The sequence below is a fragment of the Crassostrea angulata genome, chromosome 4, assembly GCF_025612915.1.
Source record: "Crassostrea angulata isolate pt1a10 chromosome 4, ASM2561291v2, whole genome shotgun sequence".
Classification (NCBI taxonomy): Eukaryota; Metazoa; Mollusca; class Bivalvia; order Ostreida; family Ostreidae; genus Magallana; species Magallana angulata.
This window is the reverse complement of record NC_069114.1, coordinates 21,726,681-21,745,716: the sequence shown is the minus strand read 5'-3', so window position 1 is coordinate 21,745,716 and position 19,036 is coordinate 21,726,681. Positions and strand designations below refer to the sequence as shown.

General features: G+C 35.6%; 1 protein-coding gene across 1 annotated transcript in view; it reads right to left on the bottom strand.

Moving 5' to 3' along the window:
* Window positions 1–18,825, bottom strand: part of LOC128182156 (uncharacterized) — a 41,787-nt gene extending 22,962 nt beyond the window's left edge. Inside the window, exons 1-27 of the mRNA XM_052850765.1 lie at window positions 18,332–18,825; window positions 16,606–16,771; window positions 15,967–16,125; window positions 15,512–15,865; window positions 15,031–15,372; window positions 14,211–14,564; window positions 13,740–14,084; window positions 13,049–13,402; window positions 12,516–12,863; window positions 12,028–12,378; window positions 11,553–11,897; window positions 9,433–9,786; window positions 8,907–9,251; window positions 8,383–8,739; window positions 7,866–8,210; window positions 6,977–7,330; window positions 6,435–6,779; window positions 5,911–6,267; window positions 5,394–5,738; window positions 4,505–4,858; window positions 3,963–4,307; window positions 3,439–3,795; window positions 2,922–3,266; window positions 2,033–2,386; window positions 1,491–1,835; window positions 967–1,323; window positions 450–794 (exon numbers count right to left, since the gene is read on the bottom strand). Of these exons, the coding sequence (XP_052706725.1) occupies window positions 450–794; window positions 967–1,323; window positions 1,491–1,835; window positions 2,033–2,386; window positions 2,922–3,266; window positions 3,439–3,795; window positions 3,963–4,307; window positions 4,505–4,858; window positions 5,394–5,738; window positions 5,911–6,267; window positions 6,435–6,779; window positions 6,977–7,330; window positions 7,866–8,210; window positions 8,383–8,739; window positions 8,907–9,251; window positions 9,433–9,786; window positions 11,553–11,897; window positions 12,028–12,378; window positions 12,516–12,863; window positions 13,049–13,402; window positions 13,740–14,084; window positions 14,211–14,564; window positions 15,031–15,372; window positions 15,512–15,865; window positions 15,967–16,125; window positions 16,606–16,771; window positions 18,332–18,547 (8,938 nt within the window). The 5' untranslated portion in view covers window positions 18,548–18,825. The remainder of the gene's footprint in view (window positions 1–449; window positions 795–966; window positions 1,324–1,490; window positions 1,836–2,032; window positions 2,387–2,921; window positions 3,267–3,438; window positions 3,796–3,962; window positions 4,308–4,504; window positions 4,859–5,393; window positions 5,739–5,910; window positions 6,268–6,434; window positions 6,780–6,976; window positions 7,331–7,865; window positions 8,211–8,382; window positions 8,740–8,906; window positions 9,252–9,432; window positions 9,787–11,552; window positions 11,898–12,027; window positions 12,379–12,515; window positions 12,864–13,048; window positions 13,403–13,739; window positions 14,085–14,210; window positions 14,565–15,030; window positions 15,373–15,511; window positions 15,866–15,966; window positions 16,126–16,605; window positions 16,772–18,331) is intronic.
* Between the last annotated feature and the right edge of the window lie 211 nt (window positions 18,826–19,036).

Genomic DNA, 19,036 nt, shown 5'->3' with positions numbered 1-19,036 from the left:
AGTAAACACATTGAAAAAAAGAGAAAAAAAAACCACCAACGCTAAATTATAGTGCATGTATTCGTCTTTATTTCTGCGTTTGCAATACAAAAATAACTAACCATTCATACACTTCCAGAACAATCAAATTTGGCGGGTTTGTGCGTTATTTCGTTCGCGATGCCAACTTTCACATTTGGTTCAACTTAAACACATTCTTCAACTCATTCACACACGAACACATCCTTTCTATCTCCCTTTTAACGCAGCTCTTGCCCAAGGAGGAAACATATCAAACAACGACCTTCAAATTTCAAACAACACTCAACTATGTAACTCTCAATATTTCGTGGGATCTGTCATTTGAGTCAGTAATTGATTTAAAGGGGGTCATTTTTGTTGTAAATCTATAGTCGTGTATGTGATAACATTATCAAAGGAGGATTTAACAGTCAATATAAAATATTTACCTGGACGTTGCAATACTAGACGCAAACACTCTACTGTTGCATTCAGTTTCAAGGTGTTATCGACAGCCAGACATCTAAGAAGAGTACCATTGGAAGCGGTTGTAAAGTTGAAGCTATACACAATGGATATCTGATGTGTGCAATTTCCAGCAATCTCGTTATCCAAGGTTTCAATCAGAGCAAAATCAGAATCATCAGTAAGGGTTTTGTAGGAGTTTTCATTACACTGTTGTATTTCTAAACTGACGTTTGTATTGTCGTCAAATGTTGCTTTGCAACTGAAGCTGTGATTTGATTCGCTGTAATAGGGATCTTGAAGAAAGAACTCTGTCACCATTGGCCGAACTGTAAACAGATAAATTACGTTTTTCATTTATAATCTTATTGAAATATCTCTTTCGATTAAATCGAGGTTGGAACTTTTCTCAAGAAACAGGCCTTTATGGAAACACAATCTATGTTTGAATTGACCAATATCTAGGGGAAAAATCAACCAAAAGGAGTCACAAAATCTCACCATGGATCGTAAGGGTTCCACTATCACTCGTTGTTTGTACAGAGTCATCCAGAAGCTCTAGGACGCAGAAATATTTCCCTTCTAAGAAACAAACCGTTGCTATCTCACTAATATTGAACACATATGAAATGTTCACAATTACATCTTTTCTAAGTAGCGTAGCATTTATCATGTTTTCAAGTCCCTGTTTTGTTTCATCATAATATACTGAGATCAGTCTCTGTGGCAACGACGACGAATTCTGAAAGTCCAGATGGATAACCTTCCATTGAAAGATACTTGCATTGGCATGACAAAACATCTCTGCAGTTGATCCAAAGAATCTTTCTTGAGATTTTGGCTCTAGGATTACTTGAACTGAAAACATAGGTCAAGATTAATCAACATTTGCATGAGATTAATGGATTATACTTTTTTAGAGCTATACAGCAACAATCACCACATGAATAAATTTTGCAGTTACAAAAAGATGAACGAAAGACAACCATTTCAAACCAATCACACTAAAATGAGTGAAGCGCTACCTGAAGCTGGGGAGATGCTTGGACTGACGCAATCAGAAATGAACGAGGTCTTGAAATAGTCATCGTAAACTCTGCATCGCAATGATACGTTCATTTTGCTGTCTACAACCACGGTGTGGCTCAACATTTTCTGCACAGAACAGTTTTCGTTTTTCGGCAGAGAAACAATATCAAAATACGTGGAATTGGTGGCGTTTTCGAGAGGGATAAATGTGCTTTCGTTGACACACACTTCCAAGAACATAGGTGTATACTTGTCTATTGTGTTTGCTGTACAATTAATCCAGTCCGACAAACCATATTGATACTCAGGTTGTAGGTGTATCTGCACGTCTGTCACTGGAACTGAAATTGTCAAACATCTTAATGTCAAACATCTTAATGTAAAGCATTTTCATGATCAAAGGATATTTTGGTTCGAACAAAAACTATATAGAAAAACATTCGTATCATCTGCTGAACATCACGTCAAACAAAAGACATTATATCAAATAACAAGTTGTATCGTCATTCAAGATTAAGTCAATGCAATGTGTACTTACTCTCTAAGATCAGGGTACTATTTGCGGCAATGGTACCGATAGACGAGTCAATCAATTGAATGTCACAGGAATAGGTTTGGTTTAGTTCACAAACCCCCAAACCGGGACTCACATCAAAGGAAACGGTCACGTTGATGTAGTCGTCGTCTTTCGTCACTGATCCGTTAATTCTGGTGGTTTCTGATTCTACATTTCCATTGCTGGATACATTCAAAAGCAAGAAAGAGCCGGACTTATTCTGTTGTGCGATATTGATGGAGGACCATGCGTACCCTCTGTAATGTACGGAACACTTCAATTCTGTTGTGTTGCCTAATCTTGCGTACAGGACCGTAGGTGTCATTTCCACAATCACTGAAATGCACAGAAAAGAAAGACTTTCTGTATAAACGGTAATGCAAAGTAGAGCATCTCATCCCAACAGAATATATTTCTACAGAAGTAAACACATTGAAAAAAAGAGAAAAAAAACCCACCAACGCTAAATTATAGTGCATGTATTCGTCTTTATTTCTGCGTTTGCAATACAAAAATAACTAACCATTCATACACTTCCAGAACAATCAAATTTGGCGGGTTTGTGCGTTATTTCGTTCGCGATGCCAACTTTCACATTTGGTTCAACTTAAACACATTCTTCAACTCATTCACACACGAACACATCCTTTCTATCTCCCTTTTAACGCAGCTCTTGCCCAAGGAGGAAACATATCAAACAACGACCTTCAAATTTCAAACAACACTCAACTATGTAACTCTCAATATTTCGTGGGATCTGTCATTTGAGTCAGTAATTGATTTAAAGGGGGTCATTTTTGTTGTAAATCTATAGTCGTGTATGTGATAACATTATCAAAGGAGGATTTAACAGTCAATATAAAATATTTACCTGGACGTTGCAATACTAGACGCAAACACTCTACTGTTGCATTCAGTTTCAAGGTGTTATCGACAGCCAGACATCTAAGAAGAGTACCATTGGAAGCGGTTGTAAAGTTGAAGCTATACACAATGGATATCTGATGTGTGCAATTTCCAGCAATCTCGTTATCCAAGGTTTCAATCAGAGCAAAATCAGAATCATCAGTAAGGGTTTTGTAGGAGTTTTCATTACACTGTTGTATTTCTAAACTGACGTTTGTATTGTCGTCAAATGTTGCTTTGCAACTGAAGCTGTGATTTGATTCGCTGTAATAGGGATCTTGAAGAAAGAACTCTGTCACCATTGGCCGAACTGTAAACAGATAAATTACGTTTTTCATTTATAATCTTATTGAAATATCTCTTTCGATTAAATCGAGGTTGGAACTTTTCTCAAGAAACAGGCCTTTATGGAAACACAATCTATGTTTGAATTGACCAATATCTAGGGGAAAAATCAACCAAAAGGAGTCACAAAATCTCACCATGGATCGTAAGGGTTCCACTATCACTCGTTGTTTGTACAGAGTCATCCAGAAGCTCTAGGACGCAGAAATATTTCCCTTCTAAGAAACAAACCGTTGCTATCTCACTAATATTGAACACATACGAAATGTTCACAATTACATCTTTTCTAAGTAGCGTAGCATTTATCATGTTTTCAAGTCCCTGTTTTGTTTCATCATAATATACTGAGATCAGTCTCTGTGGCAACGACGACGAATTCTGAAAGTCCAGATGGATAACCTTCCATTGAAAGATACTTGCATTGGCATGACAAAACATCTCTGCAGTTGATCCAAAGAATCTTTCTTGAGATTTTGGCTCTAGGATTACTTGAACTGAAAACATAGGTCAAGATTAATCAACATTTGCATGAGATTAATGGATTATACTTTTTTAGAGCTATACAGCAACAATCACCACATGAATAAATTTTGCAGTTACAAAAAGATGAACGAAAGACAACCATTTCAAACCAATCACACTAAAATGAGTGAAGCGCTACCTGAAGCTGGGGAGATGCTTGGACTGACGCAATCAGAAATGAACGAGGTCTTGAAATAGTCATCGTAAACTCTGCATCGCAATGATACGTTCATTTTGCTGTCTACAACCACGGTGTGGCTCAACATTTTCTGCACAGAACAGTTTTCGTTTTTCGGCAGAGAAACAATATCAAAATACGTGGAATTGGTGGCGTTTTCGAGAGGGATAAATGTGCTTTCGTTGACACACACTTCCAAGAACATAGGTGTATACTTGTCTATTGTGTTTGCTGTACAATTAATCCAGTCCGACAAACCATATTGATACTCAGGTTGTAGGTGTATCTGCACGTCTGTCACTGGAACTGAAATTGTCAAACATCTTAATGTCAAACATCTTAATGTAAAGCATTTTCATGATCAAAGGATATTTTGGTTCGAACAAAAACTATATAGAAAAACATTCGTATCATCTGCTGAACATCACGTCAAACAAAAGACATTATATCAAATAACAAGTTGTATCGTCATTCAAGATTAAGTCAATGCAATGTGTACTTACTCTCTAAGATCAGGGTACTATTTGCGGCAATGGTACCGATAGACGAGTCAATCAATTGAATGTCACAGGAATAGGTTTGGTTTAGTTCACAAACCCCCAAACCGGGACTCACATCAAAGGAAACGGTCACGTTGATGTAGTCGTCGTCTTTCGTCACTGATCCGTTAATTCTGGTGGTTTCTGATTCTACATTTCCATTGCTGGATACATTCAAAAGCAAGAAAGAGCCGGACTTATTCTGTTGTGCGATATTGATGGAGGACCATGCGTACCCTCTGTAATGTACGGAACACTTCAATTCTGTTGTGTTGCCTAATCTTGCGTACAGGACCGTAGGTGTCATTTCCACAATCACTGAAATGCACAGAAAAGAAAGACTTTCTGTATAAACGGTAATGCAAAGTAGAGCATCTCATCCCAACAGAATATATTTCTACAGAAGTAAACACATTGAAAAAAAGAGAAAAAAAAACCACCAACGCTAAATTATAGTGCATGTATTCGTCTTTATTTCTGCGTTTGCAATACAAAAATAACTAACCATTCATACACTTCCAGAACAATCAAATTTGGCGGGTTTGTGCGTTATTTCGTTCGCGATGCCAACTTTCACATTTGGTTCAACTTAAACACATTCTTCAACTCATTCACACACGAACACATCCTTTCTATCTCCCTTTTAACGCAGCTCTTGCCCAAGGAGGAAACATATCAAACAACGACCTTCAAATTTCAAACAACACTCAACTATGTAACTCTCAATATTTCGTGGGATCTGTCATTTGAGTCAGTAATTGATTTAAAGGGGGTCATTTTTGTTGTAAATCTATAGTCGTGTATGTGATAACATTATCAAAGGAGGATTTAACAGTCAATATAAAATATTTACCTGGACGTTGCAATACTAGACGCAAACACTCTACTGTTGCATTCAGTTTCAAGGTGTTATCGACAGCCAGACATCTAAGAAGAGTACCATTGGAAGCGGTTGTAAAGTTGAAGCTATACACAATGGATATCTGATGTGTGCAATTTCCAGCAATCTCGTTATCCAAGGTTTCAATCAGAGCAAAATCAGAATCATCAGTAAGGGTTTTGTAGGAGTTTTCATTACACTGTTGTATTTCTAAACTGACGTTTGTATTGTCGTCAAATGTTGCTTTGCAACTGAAGCTGTGATTTGATTCGCTGTAATAGGGATCTTGAAGAAAGAACTCTGTCACCATTGGCCGAACTGTAAACAGATAAATTACGTTTTTCATTTATAATCTTATTGAAATATCTCTTTCGATTAAATCGAGGTTGGAACTTTTCTCAAGAAACAGGCCTTTATGGAAACACAATCTATGTTTGAATTGACCAATATCTAGGGGAAAAATCAACCAAAAGGAGTCACAAAATCTCACCATGGATCGTAAGGGTTCCACTATCACTCGTTGTTTGTACAGAGTCATCCAGAAGCTCTAGGACGCAGAAATATTTCCCTTCTAAGAAACAAACCGTTGCTATCTCACTAATATTGAACACATACGAAATGTTCACAATTACATCTTTTCTAAGTAGCGTAGCATTTATCATGTTTTCAAGTCCCTGTTTTGTTTCATCATAATATACTGAGATCAGTCTCTGTGGCAACGACGACGAATTCTGAAAGTCCAGATGGATAACCTTCCATTGAAAGATACTTGCATTGGCATGACAAAACATCTCTGCAGTTGATCCAAAGAATCTTTCTTGAGATTTTGGCTCTAGGATTACTTGAACTGAAAACATAGGTCAAGATTAATCAACATTTGCATGAGATTAATGGATTATACTTTTTTAGAGCTATACAGCAACAATCACCACATGAATAAATTTTGCAGTTACAAAAAGATGAACGAAAGACAACCATTTCAAACCAATCACACTAAAATGAGTGAAGCGCTACCTGAAGCTGGGGAGATGCTTGGACTGACGCAATCAGAAATGAACGAGGTCTTGAAATAGTCATCGTAAACTCTGCATCGCAATGATACGTTCATTTTGCTGTCTACAACCACGGTGTGGCTCAACATTTTCTGCACAGAACAGTTTTCGTTTTTCGGCAGAGAAACAATATCAAAATACGTGGAATTGGTGGCGTTTTCGAGAGGGATAAATGTGCTTTCGTTGACACACACTTCCAAGAACATAGGTGTATACTTGTCTATTGTGTTTGCTGTACAATTAATCCAGTCCGACAAACCATATTGATACTCAGGTTGTAGGTGTATCTGCACGTCTGTCACTGGAACTGAAATTGTCAAACATCTTAATGTCAAACATCTTAATGTAAAGCATTTTCATGATCAAAGGATATTTTGGTTCGAACAAAAACTATATAGAAAAACATTCGTATCATCTGCTGAACATCACGTCAAACAAAAGACATTATATCAAATAACAAGTTGTATCGTCATTCAAGATTAAGTCAATGCAATGTGTACTTACTCTCTAAGATCAGGGTACTATTTGCGGCAATGGTACCGATAGACGAGTCAATCAATTGAATGTCACAGGAATAGGTTTGGTTTAGTTCACAAACCCCCAAACCGGGACTCACATCAAAGGAAACGGTCACGTTGATGTAGTCGTCGTCTTTCGTCACTGATCCGTTAATTCTGGTGGTTTCTGATTCTACATTTCCATTGCTGGATACATTCAAAAGCAAGAAAGAGCCGGACTTATTCTGTTGTGCGATATTGATGGAGGACCATGCGTACCCTCTGTAATGTACGGAACACTTCAATTCTGTTGTGTTGCCTAATCTTGCGTACAGGACCGTAGGTGTCATTTCCACAATCACTGAAATGCACAGAAAAGAAAGACTTTCTGTATAAACGGTAATGCAAAGTAGAGCATCTCATCCCAACAGAATATATTTCTACAGAAGTAAACACATTGAAAAAAAGAGAAAAAAAACCCACCAACGCTAAATTATAGTGCATGTATTCGTCTTTATTTCTGCGTTTGCAATACAAAAATAACTAACCATTCATACACTTCCAGAACAATCAAATTTGGCGGGTTTGTGCGTTATTTCGTTCGCGATGCCAACTTTCACATTTGGTTCAACTTAAACACATTCTTCAACTCATTCACACACGAACACATCCTTTCTATCTCCCTTTTAACGCAGCTCTTGCCCAAGGAGGAAACATATCAAACAACGACCTTCAAATTTCAAACAACACTCAACTATGTAACTCTCAATATTTCGTGGGATCTGTCATTTGAGTCAGTAATTGATTTAAAGGGGGTCATTTTTGTTGTAAATCTATAGTCGTGTATGTGATAACATTATCAAAGGAGGATTTAACAGTCAATATAAAATATTTACCTGGACGTTGCAATACTAGACGCAAACACTCTACTGTTGCATTCAGTTTCAAGGTGTTATCGACAGCCAGACATCTAAGAAGAGTACCATTGGAAGCGGTTGTAAAGTTGAAGCTATACACAATGGATATCTGATGTGTGCAATTTCCAGCAATCTCGTTATCCAAGGTTTCAATCAGAGCAAAATCAGAATCATCAGTAAGGGTTTTGTAGGAGTTTTCATTACACTGTTGTATTTCTAAACTGACGTTTGTATTGTCGTCAAATGTTGCTTTGCAACTGAAGCTGTGATTTGATTCGCTGTAATAGGGATCTTGAAGAAAGAACTCTGTCACCATTGGCCGAACTGTAAACAGATAAATTACGTTTTTCATTTACAATCTTATTGAAATATCTCTTTCGATTAAATCGAGGTTGGAACTTTTCTCAAGAAACAGGCCTTTATGGAAACACAATCTATGTTTGAATTGACCAATATCTAGGGGAAAAATCAACCAAAAGGAGTCACAAAATCTCACCATGGATCGTAAGGGTTCCACTATCACTCGTTGTTTGTACAGAGTCATCCAGAAGCTCTAGGACGCAGAAATATTTCCCTTCTAAGAAACAAACCGTTGCTATCTCACTAATATTGAACACATACGAAATGTTCACAATTATATCTTTTCTAAGTAGCGTAGCATTTATCATGTTTTCAAGTCCCTGTTTTGTTTCATCATAATATACTGAGATCAGTCTCTGTGGCAACGACGACGAATTCTGAAAGTCCAGATGGATAACCTTCCATTGAAAGATACTTGCATTGGCATGACAAAACATCTCTGCAGTTGATCCAAAGAATCTTTCTTGAGATTTTGGCTCTAGGATTACTTGAACTGAAAACATAGGTCAAGATTAATCAACATTTGCATGAGATTAATGGATTATACTTTTTTAGAGCTATACAGCAACAATCACCACATGAATAAATTTTGCAGTTACAAAAAGATGAACCAAAGACAACCATTTCAAACCAATCACACTAAAATGAGTGAAGCGCTACCTGAAGCTGGGGAGATGCTTGGACTGACGCAATCAGAAATGAACGAGGTCTTGAAATAGTCATCGTAAACTCTGCATCGCAATGATACGTTCATTTTGCTGTCTACAACCACGGTGTGGCTCAACATTTTCTGCACAGAACAGTTTTCGTTTTTCGGCAGAGAAACAATATCAAAATACGTGGAATTGGTGGCGTTTTCGAGAGGGATAAATTTGCTTTCGTTGACACACACTTCCAAGAACATAGGTGTATACTTGTCTATTGTGTTTGCTGTACAATTAATCCAGTCCGACAAACCATATTGATACTCAGGTTGTAGGTGTATCTGCACGTCTGTCACTGGAACTGAAATTGTCAAACATGTTTATGTAAAGCATTTCATGATCCAAGGATATTTTGGTTTGAACAAAAACTATATAGAAAAACATTCGTGTCATCTGCTGAACATCACATCAAACAAAAGATATTATATCAAATAACAAGCTGTATCGTCGTTTGAGATTAAGTCAATGCAATGTGTACTTACTCTCTAAGATCAGGGTACTATTTGCGGCAATGGTACCGATAGACGAGTCAATCAGTTGAATGTCACAGGAATAGGTTTGGTTTAGTTCACAAACCCCCGAGCCGGGACTCACATCAAAGGAAACAGTCACGTTGATGTAGTCGTCGTCTTTCGTCACCGATCCGTTAATTCTAGTGGTTTTTGATTTTACATTTCCATTGCTGGATACATTCAAAAGCAAGAAAGAGCCGGACTTATTTTGCTGTGCGATATTGATGGAGGACCATGCGTATCCTCTGTAATATATGGAACACATCAAATCTGTTGTGCTGTCCAATCTTGTGTGCAGGACCGTTGGTGACATTTTTACAATTGCTAAAATATACAGGAGAAAAATATGTTCACACTGCAATGTTTACATCTCTTTAATGCTTAACAAATTAGTTTAGTAATGTTGTCGATTGTTATATGCAAGACAGTCGATATCATTTTTATTAGCAGTACACTTTTATAGGGTTTGATGGTCACAGCTATTTTTATACGTTATTGGTGTCTAATAGAGAGCATGTTTTAAAAATAAAAACTAGATCATAACCCGTGCAAGCGCGGATATTAACACTTAACAAATGAATGACATAATGCAATAATGTTGAATCCTTTTACCGTATATATTGTGTATGATTTTTTTCTTATTCTTTAAAATTGAAATTTAAAAAACTGCATAGCTGGATATTTAGAAAAGGGATGAAAATTTAAACTGAATTGGAAGATATAATATAATACATGAACATGGACTAATTAATTCTTTTTTTTTTTTGCAGCTGAGTGGGAATTGATAACAATGAATTTTATTTAAACCAGTGAGTTGGTATTTGGAACGTCATATATCTAAATTTTGTTCTTTAGGTCAAATTCCACTAATGTTTTTATCCCTGTCCCAAATGTGTAGTTCAGATAAAAGACTGTTTCGAAAAAAAAAATTAAGGAGAGTAACCCCCCTTCCCCAATTTAACTTCCCCGTTCGATAACACAATTAATGTAAAAAGTTCACTACCAATCTGTCGTGGTATCAAAATGTATGAAACTTTAAAAAAAACCAAACGCTAGTGTATGCATATCTATTTGCATTTTTTAAAACCAAAGTTGTCATTTTCAGAGTGTCTTGCTCTACACTTTCCGCCATAGTGTAAATTAGTCAAACCGCGTTCATGGGCACCCCATTCTGGAAAAATAAATTCTTTGATCAAAACTAAAATCGCATCAAATTTTTCCATTTCATTTATTCACTTTTTGTATTAACCAACAATGTCGCATTCAATGTATGAATATCTACCCGCGATGCATGATGAACCCGTCCTACACTTTTCGCTAAGACATTAATTACTAGTAGTCAAACCGCATCCTTGGTTACCCCGTTCTGGAAAGCTCTATACCATTCTTTCGCTAGAGTTTGCGCTTGGCTAGCTTCTATCTATCAAAACTAAAATCGCTCACTCAAGAAACGAAATGCCTTATTTCATTTATTCAACATTTGTCAAATCTTAACTTCTATGTGTAATCCAGGTAAGTGCCTAATATATATATTCACTTTTTACGTAATCATTCAATATTATTTCATTGGAAACATATATTTTGATGCAAACGATCTCTGTCTTGAATCTGCCAAAGCGTGTCCACCACCTTACTCTCATTTTTGCTCTTTCGGGCTTATTTATCGAAAATGAAAGTAGGTTTTTGATTAACTTCACAATAATAACTTATCAGTTAAAATTAAAATATACCTTACGGACATCATCACGCATGTGTTGAAATACCAAAGGTGTAAGCAAGTACTCTGGTGCAGGCATTTTATAGTTTATTTGCAAAATGCCTTAATTTATAAGTATAGATATTGGAAAACATCCAAATATAAGAAAGTTATATCTTTTTTAAAAGTTGATGATAGTTTAAAGGTAAACAAATCATGTCTGAAAATTTTAGGTAGATCTGATAAGCAATTTGTCGACTATCCAGCCTTTTAAAGAAATTAATAAAAGATGTTTTATTGATATCTAAGATTATTGATATAGCTTTCACATAGACATCATTAAAGCTTTTGCTAACCAAGAGTGAATGTAAACGTTCAATCATTAACTCTGTACCTGGGGGATGCAATACCAGTGGAAGACATTCTGTTGTTGTGTTTATGCCGAGAAGACTATCAACAGCTATGCACCTTAAAAGAGTCCCATGAGAAGCCTGAGTAAAGTTGAATGTATACTCTACAAATTTCCGCCGAATGCATTTTCCTGTGGTCTCTATATCAAAAGATTGACACCGTTCAAAGGCAGGATCACTGTACAGAGGGTGATGTGTATTGTTTTTACAAAGCTGCATCTCTAAACTAATCGAAGAACCGCTTCCATATGTGGCGGTGCAATTAAGGCTGTGATTCGAATCACTGTTGTAGTGGTCCTGTACCAAGAACGTTGTAATGTTTGGTCCAGCTTAAACAAATAGATTTATGAAAACGTTATTCTTGTACATGATCACATTTTGTATTGCTGATTTAGTTTTACTTGATATACTAATTTAAAAGCTGGATATAAACAACCGTATAGGATTGGTTCAACACACCCTTCACCGTAAGGTTTCCGCTGTGAACACTTGTTTGTATGGCATCATCCAGGAATTCTATGTTGCATGAATATTCACCGTCCAAGGTACACACGTTTGCGTCATTGATGTTAATGACGTACGATATGTTCACGATATTATCTTTCTGAATTATTACACTTTCGATCATACTTGCAAATGTATGTATTGTACCATTATTATACACAGAGATGAATCTCTGTGAAAACAAAGAATTTCGGTAGTCGAGATGAATAACTTTCCATTCAAAGGTACTAACATTGGCATTGCAAAACATCTCTGCTAGTGCTCCCAAAAAAGCAATTTGATCTTTGGGCTCCAGCTTGATCTGCACTTAAGTAAAAAAAAAAACCAGAAATAATAATGAACTACAATAAGAAAGCTTTCAGGTATCTTATTTAGTGCTGTATCAAGTGATTTAAATACAATGTTGTAAAAACATTAAAGAAAAGTAAAAACTAAGAGGCTACCTAAAGCAGGTATGATATAAGGCAGGTAACATGCTGTCTCCAACGAAGTCTTGAAATAATGATCTTCAACTCTACATCGCAAAGAAATGTTCATATATTTGTTGAACAGGAATCGGTGCCCTTGTTTTCTGCCCAAAGAACAGTTTTCGTTTCTCGTCACGGAAACATCATCAATCGTCTCCGATTTTGTAAAATTTGAAATGGAAATATGGGTAGTTTCGTTCAGACACACTTCTAAGTACATAGATGCTGCTGATTTTTCTATTGCATTTACTGTGCAATTGATCCAATCATAGCTTCCGTATTGATACTCCGGCTCTATGTGTAAATGCACGTCTGCCACTGGAACTGTAATTAAAGTACTGATAATATATCTTACATCATGTATATTGTTTTTATCTAAAGAATATCAAATTCCAGACCGAGACGAGGATTTTTTTTAAAATTTCCATTCATCTACTTCATTAAATGAAAAAATGTATATTGAAAATGACTGGTGTTAATCAATCTTCATATGGTGTACTCGTACTTACTTTCTATAACAAATAGAGTAGCTGCAGCAATTGTACCAATGGACGCGTCAATTAGTTGAATGTCACAGGTATAGGTTTGGTTTAGTTCACAAACATCTGATCCAGGACTTACATCAAAGGAAACAGTCACGTTGATGTTTTTGTCATCTCTATTCACTGATGCGCTAATTCTAGAGTTTTTTGTTTCCACTTTTTCATTACTTGATACATTCAGAAGTAAAACAGAGTCAGTAGTATTTTGCTGTACAATATTAATTGCAGACCATGCATATCCCCTGTATTGTATAGAACACATCAACGTTGCAGTGGTGCCGATTCTAGCGTACATGACTGTCGGTAACATTTTCACAAGCACTGAAATGCGCAAAGATAAAAGCACAAGTGTTAGTAAGCATCGCATTACAAGAGGGCATGATCATATTTTAGTGTTAACACTAAAACAACAACGCTCAAAGTTGTAAATGTTTTATTGATTTCTATTGTAATGATGGCATCATCAAAAAAATGATAAGAAAAAGATCAGTACAATGATATACAAAAGTCATGTATATGTTATTCCGCGATTCAGCGATATCGACTCCGAAGTTAACTTTGACTTCCGTTACGCACAAACCGTCTTTCCAACTCACACACACCCGTATGTCTCATCAATCATATTGTATTGTTATATAATAAAATAATTCTGCCTTACCTGGAGGTTGCAGTACTAAAGGTAAGCACTCAGTTGTTGCACTCATATTCCTATTGTGATCAGTAGCCAGACATCTAAGACGAGTTCCATTAGAAGCTTGTGTGAAGTTAAAGTTATAAACAACAGATTTTGGACTAGTGCATATTCCAGGAAAATCCTCGTCGATGGTTTCCTTTAGCGCAAATGCAGAGTCGTCAGTGATAGGCTTGTAGGATATTTCATTGCATATTTGAATTTCTATAGTTCCATTTGCATTGTCGTCAAATGTTGCCCTGCAACTGAAACTGTGATTTGATTTGCTGTAGAAGATATCTTTAACCAAGAACTCCGTCACGGATGGTTGTGCTATAAAGAAACAAACAGTTTTTTTTACCGGAATATTATCTCTATAGTTTTTTGGAAGGAAACAACAAATTGTTGTTTAAAACGACAAGGTTTGGTTTGTATAAATTAAGCTTTTAAAAATCTCACTTGCAACTTCTAACGTTCCTCTTTGGTTATTTGTTTGTACTGAATAATCTATGAACTCTACATCACAATAATATTCTCCATCCAGTAAACAAACCATTTCATCTTTATCAATGTATAAAATATAGGAAATGTTTAAATTATCGTCGTTGTTAATTATTGTAGCATTAATTATATATGTATTCATTTGAACTGTTTTGTTATGATATATCGAAATCAGTCTTTGGGAAGATGAGGAATTCATGAAGTTAAGATGGATAACATTCCATTTCAAATTGCTTGAATTGGCGTGGCAAAACATCTCTGCTGTTGATCCCAAAAAAGCCACTTGATGTTTTGGTTCCAAAACAGTCTGAACTGAAAAAAGAGGGCTTGCAAGTTATAAACATTAGACTTAAATTCCTTGTGAAAAATAATTAAAATTCACAAAGTAGATATTATCAAGGCGAAAGGGAGAGTTTTATAAAATTAAATATAAGCACAGCGTGTACAAAAGTGTATGGATAGATAATTGAGATGGAGTGAATTTGAGAAGTTAACATATTTCCCTGTGTTTAAAATGAAATGAAAGCATATCTTCTATCTACAAGTCAATCAATCGATTGAATATTGATCTATCTATCCGTCTATCTATAGATCGATCCTTCTATTATATTTAACATTCGTTTACTTAAGAAATATCTACACGTAAAACAAGTTATAAATTTTCTCTCTTTTTCTCACTATCATTCTATGATACTAGTACACTATTCTAATAGATCAACGTGTTTTTCATATTATAAAAAAAAAAACAAAAAAAAAACACAAAAAAAAACCACATTACCATTGATAATGCCAGTTATAACATTGATTGGAGAACCATCTGATCCCATTGTTTCTCCACTTAAATCATCTACTAGGGAGCATTTCGCAATCGATCCGTTTAGTTCTTTAATAGCTTTAAATTGGTACACAAAATATGTCAAGTTGGTGCATTTTGCATCCGAAGATATCACTTCTTTATTTACTACAAAAGTTGTTGAATTACGAGTCTTGTTTTTGCTGTCAATAAAAATCAGTTCGACTGTTGATGTTGGATTCGCTAACTGTAACGAGCAGGTGATGTTGTCCATTGAACCTTCCACATACTCAGTTTTTGTCTCGATTTGAAGACCATGTGAAGAGTCTGCAAAATGAAAACTCGTTTATATCATGTTTCCTTTCAGTCAAAAACGATATATACCTTGTAATGATATGGTTTGAATTTCAATTCGAAAATGATCATTGGAGAGTATAAAAGAATTCATAGTTTCACAAAGGTATACCTTGTACAAGCACAGACAGGTTAGCAAAAGAAGTATTAAATTGTTCCACCATATCAAACTGGCATTCATATAATCCTTCAAGGTCACAGTCATCTTCTCGAAATTCAAAACTGAATGTAATGTTGTCTGCTTCCTCAATTCGTGAGGTTTTACTTATCCTAGCATTTAGTCTCGGATCAGACGTAGAGACCGTCTCCAGATAGGGTACTTCTATCTTAAGGTGTGTATCCGTCCCATTGTACACGGTGAGGTTAACAGTGCTTATGTTGTACCAAAGCTTGAAAATACTGCATGTAACTGTATGCTTTGATTGCGACTTCGCATTGATTGTTGGCTTATTAAAGATTGAGTAAACTGAAATAAAATTAAATGAAAATAAGCATTTTATTACGGGGAGGGGTAAGGAAAATGAAATGTAAAAACAGTTTTCCAAGATTTGTTGGTAAATGCCTTACTGATTTGGCAGTCTTCTCCTCGCCACCCGCTCATACATCCACTCTCACAGTGCCCTGTTAGTTTATCACAAACCTCGGATAAATTAAAACAATGACATCTAAATTCACAGTTAAGGCCAAACCTTGGAGGAAAATGGACGCATCCTTTTGGTCGGTCGTCTATTAATGAAAACTGACAGTTTCAGCAGGTAATACAAAATCATCAACAAAGATAAGGGTATTGGTCACAAGAAGGTTAATTTGCTGATTGGGAGAGGGTGGTCTAAGTTTTTGAACGTGTGCCCAATCCCTGTTGTAATTTTTGTACAATACAAATATGTGAAAATCAAAGTTAATTTGGTTTGTTTGGGGTTTTCTATCAGGTTAATGTGTTTGTTATTTATTCATGCAAAATTCATTGAAAACAGGAACTTAAAATTAAGTATTATTTATATAATGAATTCGAATAGGCGATACTAAAACATTATTTGAAGTTTCTTAATCACCTATTACTTATACATGAGGGTTGATTTTTTTAACTTTTTCATAAATATGTAAGTAAAATTGTTTATAAATTTGCGTATTTTATACAATGAAAAATACTTCAGCGACAGTTTCATTGATAAGTGTAATGAAAAGTTATATTCATTTAATATTTACCTGGATACGGAGGTAGAAGGAATATAAGCAGTGCCACGCCCCCTCCAAGAAGAGCTAACACTAATAACCCGATAACGCTGAAACACGTGACATGGCTTTGTGGTCTATCAGTACTCTCTAATTTATCATAGTCGGTCGGCGGCTCAGATTCTTCGTCTGAGGAAATCTGAAGAACATATTTTACTATGATATAAGTTACACATCCTAATAGACATAACTATTTAAAAAAAAAATTGGATAAAATATACATGTTAATGTTTAATTATCAATAATGTAAAATAAATATAAAACAATATCAAATTAACATTATCAAAACAGTTTTTGAGATACCGAGTTTAAGTTGATGAAATATGATTACTATTCCTAATATAATATTAATCGTGTGCCTTATGGTTATAAAATGGGAAAATATTGTATTTTTTATTAAGGTTGTTGATATTAAGACCGCGGAGATTGGAAATATGAAGCTTACTTCACTTGTTAAAGTCAAAACATTTGAAATGGGCGGGAACAAATTGACACGGACGTCTGAGAAAACATTGCATCGAAACTGTAGCTATAGGAAATGTATTTTCAATCCACCTCAGCATTTTTAACTTGCTAAATAATTTAAAGCGATCGAAAAACATTTTAATTAGTATCAGAAAAGCGGTTGAAAAACATTTTATTTCATCAGTAAGTAAATAATCAGCAAATGTGAAAAGATACCAATTCGGAGATATCATACGCAGGGCAAAGCATTGTCCGATGACCTCTTATATGAAACATTTTATAGGTTCTATTATTGGATATAATTTTAATCTTATAAATGGGAACTTTGATTGTTCTCTGTGAATAAACCCCGTTTCAACTATGGCCCCACTTGATTTCATACTTGTGACGACTGATTCTCTGAAGTCATCGCACAATGCCTTGCCTTGCGTACTATATTTGCTGATTATATACTTATTTGGTGAAATAATTTTTATTTTCAATCACTTTGCTAATACTAAATATAATGTTTTTCGATCTTTAACAAACATGTATATAGCAAGTTTGAAATGCCGAGGTGGATTCAAAATACATTTCCTATAACTACATGTACAGTTTCAATCCAATGTTTTCTCAGACGTCCGTGTCAATTCGTTCCCGCCCATTTCAAACGTTTTGACTGTGCACAACAAGTGAAATTGACGTACGCTGTATATTTCCAATCTTGCCAGTTAATATTCTGCGGTTTTAGAAAATATCGACGTAAATATGAGGCCAAATATATTGCAATAAATACAAGTCATATCTAAATACATTTGGAAACGCACCGATAGTATGTAAGGAAAAGAATTAAGTTAATAACTTTAAAAAGTTCCAAAATATTTTTTGATGAAAGGAAAAGATAATGACCTTGACCTGACCTTGCTACGGAAATAAGTTGTTTTCAATACCAGTACTTCCTTAATAGTCTACTGAATTGTGTGAAATATGAATTATTGAATCAAATATAAATAGCGAGGCCGCAATCCGAGAGAGGTTTTGTTGACACTGGAGAAGAAATTCAAAACACGTGACACCTTGTTTCATTTCAACTCCTTAGAAGGGCATGCATAATTTAATTTTAATTCACCAAACAATTTCTTTTCATTAAGCATACTGAAATTATTCCAATGGTATTGGACGACAGCCAAAATCAAACAAAACATTAAGACCTCCTTAATATGGAATGGTTAATTAGAGTGAACAAGGAGCCTACCGTCCAGTTGGTGCCGTCTGCCCACCACGGCAAGGTGTGGTGGTGGTGGTGGTGCAGGATGTCCTCGTGGGGTCTGCCCGTGTGGTTGTTATGATGCACGTCTTCATTAAACTCCTCGTCGGGGTGATGGAAGTAATTTTCCAGTCCATCAGGGTAGTGTTCCACGAACGGGTGTTCAAACGGCACTATATGCGACGCCGTGTGTTCTTCGTCCATTTCTAAACAACGTCACAAATTCGTTCAAGTCTGGTATATTCTGCAGCTACCAAAAAAATCCTCATCTACTGATAAAAGTTTTTAACTAATAACAGACATATTTCTTTTTTGGAAGGCGGAAGTATAAAGTCGTGATCGTAAAAAATGTATATCAGGTAAACAAATCAAAATTCCTTAAAATCGAGGGGTGTATTCACAAAACCGGTTCATTCGGAACGATGAAAGCACCAGACAATTATTTGTAAAATAGGTAAGGATTTAAAGGCTGCAATATGTCGCAATCAACCAAGTGCGAAGAAAGCCCGTTATCACCCGATCCGCGTTGTTGTCGGGTAACCCGATGTTTTAGCTACTGATAAATGGTGCATATGAGTAGCCATGCATCTTTATTTTAATCGCAAAATTAAATGTAGGTAATGATTGAAGCAACTAAGAGAAGCAGTTTACGGTAATTGATTTCTTGCATGTAAAAAGACAACGTCACAATTC